Here is a 4,754-nt window from a genome sequence, read left to right on the forward strand (position 1 = left end):
ACGTTCTGTTTTGTACAACCCCTCAGAGTACCCTTCTAGTTGCTAGGTAGGATGCAGTCTGATTCATGAATCACCTAATAAAGGTAATTAGATCTTCAATTTAATTGGTTGAACTTTGTTTTTGTTTTTGACCTCACCACCCAGCGTGAGGGATCTTAGTTCTCTGACCAGTGGAGTTTAGAACCCTGCAGTGGAAGAGCAGAGTCATAACCACTTGACTGCCAAGGAAGTCTCTGAACTTTGTGTCTTAATAAGAAAAAAAAATCTGTTAATAGAATCCATAAAATTCCCTACTAATTGAGGATTTTAATAATCAAACGCCTATTTAAAGACAACAATGTTTTCAAAATAAAATTTATTCAACATTTAGGAAAAAATTCAGTTTGATAAGACTCATATCTAACATTTGGCCATACGACTGGGATTTATTGAGTCAACAGAGTGAATCTTGATTAGAAAGGGCTTCTTTTTTCAGTATGAAAAACCTGAAATTAAGAAAGAGCTCCATTATTAACATTCATTAATAACACAAACTATTTGACTTAGATTAATAACTCAGAGAAATAGAAAAAAAGCATTCAGCAGGGAATAAAGCAAAACATTTCATGTACATTCACATTTCTTTTATCTTTAAAAGACTTGGCATTATGGTATTTTTCCTCTAAGTCACATTTCCTTCTTAAAGCTCACCAAAGATACAGTGGTCAACCTATAGCATTATCTGTATAACTCAAATAGCTAAAATCAGCTCATAATGCAGGTTATAATCAGCTCATAATGCAGGTTATGTTTTTGTATAGATTCTACTGTACAGCTAGCAGAACTGGAGTGTGAGCTCTCAGAGGTTATGCACCAAGATTTTTAAAATTTTTGCGATCTTTCACCTGTGGCACACTAGTAATATATATCAAGCTGTGTACATTTTAAGTCAGTCTTTCCTTTTCCCCATCCTGCTTTTCTCCTGTAATTCTCATGTTTTCCTTAATCTAAAGGTAGCGTTTCATGTTCTAAAGCATTATTCTTATACATCATCAAAAGCAAGTTCACCCCAAAATGTAGCTTTTTAGGGTTAATTTTTTAAATTACTGTTCATTCTTAAGACATCATCATAGTCTACACAACATCATTGTACATTCACAGTGTACAGGTGGTTATAAAATGTAGGTTCATCAGTTCTAAAGCAAAATATTTTTTTATCTATTACCTCAGACTAAACATGGTAATGCTATACAACTTACCATTTTCAATAAATTTCTTTGCTTATATAAAAGTGTACAAGTAACTATCAAAACAAATAATGAGACAAGAACAAACGGTACCAAGAAAAATAGTAAGATTTCCTTCCATATGTCACCTAGGATTAAAATCACAAAAAAAAAAGGGAAAGGGTTAGATGTGTACAATTATTTTGAAAATGGAATTATTTTATAAATAAACTTGTAAATGGAGAAGAACTGAGTTAAACTTGGCAACTTCTGCCATATCTCCCAGTGTGATGTTTGAGTATGGCATTCCTTTAATTCGTGCACTTTTTTTTTATAGAACAACTACTTTACTGGATTGTGACAGCTCTTCATTTTGCTTAGAGAAATAACTACCTAAAGCCCCATTCTATTTTCTTTAAAAAATATTTATTTATTTATTTGGCTGTGCCGGATCTTAGTTGCGGCATACAAGATCTTTAGTTTCGGCATTAAAACTCTAAGTTGAGGCATGTGGGATCTAGCTACCTGACCAGAGTTAGAACCTAGGTCCCCCTGCATTGAAAGCACAGTGTCTTAGCCATTAGACCACCAGGGAATTTCCTCCCCCCATTCATATTTTCTTACATGATTTTGTTTCAAATTTGTTCTTGTGAATTTTTTACAAAAACACAGTGGTAAAATATTAACAGAGGGATTAGATAAACACACCATATGTATCTCTTAACTCTCAATAAGTCAAATGTTTATATCATACAATGCAGTAGTGAGTGAAAGTTGGTCTTCAATAAGTCTCAGTGCAAATAATGGAGCTAGTCTTTAAAAGTCATGTTTTTGAAATTGTCTCACATTCTGGAGACTAAAGAAATGAGCTTTTTCTTATCCTTCATTCTTTTTTTCTCAGGGATGAAATTAGAACGATCCTTCTGGATAGCAAGAGTTTCCCTGGTGGCTCAGTGGGTAAAGAGCCTGCCTGCAGTGCAGGACAGCAGTGTTCGATCCCTGGCTTTGGAAGATCCCCTGGAGAAGGAAATGGCAACACACTCCAGTGTTCTTGCCTGGAGAATCCCAGGGACGGGGGAGCCTGGTGGGCCGCCGTCTATGGGGTTGAACAGAGTCGGACACGACTGAAGAGACTTAGCAGCAGCAAGAGCATTTGGACTTTCATAATTACAAAATTCACTGAGAGAAAATTAATTTTGCTAGCAAAGAGCAAATAGTTTAGTTACTGTTCTTTTTAAAATATATTTTCTTCAATAACTATATCAACATATTTTATGATTGTTCCCTCTTTCTAACATTTAAATGGATTCATTTGAATTTCAATGGGGAAGAGGCATAGACTTTAAAAATCTTGAATAATGAGCATATAATTTTTCAAAACCATATAAAGAAGATACATAATATACCCAAGGGTCTAATAAAATACATATATGCTTGTATGTAAAACTTCAGAGTAAATGTACTACTGCAACTCCAGTTGGTACTAATACAGATTTGGTTAACATCTGGTAAGTATATAAGAAACTCAAGAATAGCACCACCAAATTTTGGAGCTAAGACTACCATTGGAAGGTAATCCACTAGCAAAATCAAAGCAAAACAGGTAAAATTAGCTTGTCAAATGAAAGTAGAAAGAATCAAACAGAATTTATTAAACCTTGCAGTGTGGAAAAGATCAGCTCAATTAATATTATAGACATCTATAAAAATAAGTAATATAGCCAATATTTTATAATAACTTTAAATGGAGTAAAGCCTTTTAAATTGTGAATCACTATATTGTACACTTGTAACTTATATCTCAAGAAACTATACTTCAATTAAAAAAAATGGTGAAGAAAGGTTGACCCTATGATATTGATAACCTGTGTCACTAAATTGTAGTGACCTATGACATCCAATAAGGCATCTTCTTCCTCAAACAGTGCTAGAAATACTCTACTGTTCTTTTATCCCATACCTTTCCAGCACTGTTCATCACTCCACTCACTCCATATTCCATCATCTGCACAATAAATATTCATTTTGCTTCTTACTAAAAAGCATAATTGGAGACTTTCATTTGATGTTCTTGTGATGTATATTTCATTTTCAATTGTGGTAGTCTGAAAGCCAAGAAAAAAATAAGATGTCATTATTTGATCTAACTGCAGCTAGCCATACTCCATTTGATTTGTCATTTTTATAAAGTGAATTTTGTTACATGAAATAAATGCATCAAATGCCTAGAAAGGTATATACCAAAATCCTAACAGTGGCCATCGCTGTATGGTGTTTTACTTTTCATTCTTTCTTCCTTATTTATACTTAAAATTTTTCCTGTAGTGATAATGGATTACTGGTAGTAAAGGGAATATATGACAGGGCAAAATTCCTAGGTAGTTTTGGTGCTTATGACTCCCATTTTGGATTAGTTTCAAATTGTCCAGATTCCATAAATTAGAAAATGCTACATATACTGAGTTAGCAAAAAGAGTCATCATCGAAGGTTGTTTCTATGGATACTGTAAAGTTCATACACACAAAGCTTCTTTTTTCCCTTATTCTTATTTTGTTTAATCATAAGACCAGTATAACAGTGCTCAGGGCCTGACACGAAACCACCCCTTCCGATATGAGAATACACACAGCTGGATGTTCTCAAAAGAAAAAAAGAAAATCACTTCATGATTACTTCAGTTTTTCATTTAAAAGAGCCAAAGAGTGTTTCTCATCCAAAACAACAGCTTTTCATTTGTTATAACTTTTCTTGGGAGCTAGCATAATGTAATGTAAATTAAAGTAGACTGGGAATAAGATCTGGATTCTAGTTCTAGGTACATAATTTTATTGTAAGTCAATTCACTTCCTTGGGACTTGTAAATCTATTTTTTCAAGTAGAATAAAGCAGTTTTTTTCATCTGTATGTGAAGTGAATTGATTAGAACTAGTCTAATCAATTGTCTCCACCACTTGTCTTCATCACTTGTTTCCACCACTCCCTAAGCTGGAAACCAATGAATAAAATTAATATATAACAATTTGGAAACAAGTGACTAGATTATCTCTAAGGACCTATGTAGCTTTAAAGTTGGTATAATTAGCTGATTATACTTTCAGACTGCAAGCATCTTTCTGTTGTCCACAAGATTGTTTGGTTTTCTGGAAGTTAAACTAAGGTGCATGTCATGTTCCATCCTCATGTGAATAGCAACTGACTTTGGTTCTCATGTTTACTATTTTATTTAAAAGGCTGTGTTTATGATTTTCCCAAATAAATGAAATTTCCATACCACCCAGGCAGTATCATCTTCTGTGAACTCAATTTCATAAATGAGACATTTTGCTGGAATAGGTCCTCTGGGAATGCTCCATTTCAGGTTGACTTCTGAATTCTTCATAGTAAGACTAAGGTAGTCTGGTGGCAAAGGTTTAACTGAAAACAAAAGGAAACAATTTCAACATGAAAGTTATTGAAGTTTAGCAGTAGCCTTTATCAAAAGCTAGGGGCACCTATTAACTGAAGCCTCCAGGGTAAATCAGGTGGCTCAAGACTATTCTCTATAAGTA

The 4,754-nt window shown here is 33.8% G+C and overlaps 1 protein-coding gene across 2 annotated transcripts; it reads right to left on the bottom strand.

Annotated features, from left to right (window-relative positions):
- Positions 1–338: 338 nt before the first annotated feature.
- Positions 339–4,616, bottom strand: IL13RA2 (interleukin 13 receptor, alpha 2). Of its 2 annotated transcripts, none has more exons than XM_010843609.1 (4): positions 4,478–4,616; positions 3,166–3,310; positions 1,239–1,354; positions 339–485 (listed from the first exon to the last, which is right to left on the bottom strand). In XM_010843609.1, exons 1-4 carry the CDS (start codon positions 4,583–4,585, stop codon positions 453–455), a joined length of 402 nt encoding a protein of 133 aa, XP_010841911.1. In that variant the 5' UTR covers positions 4,586–4,616; the 3' UTR covers positions 339–452. The 2 variants fall into 2 exon arrangements, with proteins under 2 accessions (XP_010841911.1, XP_010841917.1); XM_010843615.1 differs by having other exon boundaries at positions 399–485; positions 1,320–1,354.
- Positions 4,617–4,754: the final 138 nt, after the last annotated feature.

This window comes from Bison bison, unplaced genomic scaffold (genome assembly GCF_000754665.1).
Source record: "Bison bison bison isolate TAMUID 2011002044 unplaced genomic scaffold, Bison_UMD1.0 scf7180017847653, whole genome shotgun sequence".
In the NCBI taxonomy this organism is placed as follows: domain Eukaryota; kingdom Metazoa; phylum Chordata; class Mammalia; order Artiodactyla; family Bovidae; genus Bison; species Bison bison.

Bases quoted from the DNA above. Each gene is read 5' to 3' on its own strand.
- IL13RA2 (XM_010843609.1), bottom strand. From the start codon at position 4,585: ATGAAGAATTCAGAAGTCAACCTGAAATGGAGCATTCCCAGAGGACCT. The intron at 3,311-4,477 runs GTATGGAAATTT...CTTGGCTTTCAG, and splicing joins AAGATGATACTGCCTGGGTG to ACTACCACAATTGAAAATGA. The intron at 486-1,238 runs GTAAGTTGTATA...TCTTAATTTCAG, and splicing joins AAAGAAATTTATTGAAAATG to GTTTTTCATACTGAAAAAAG.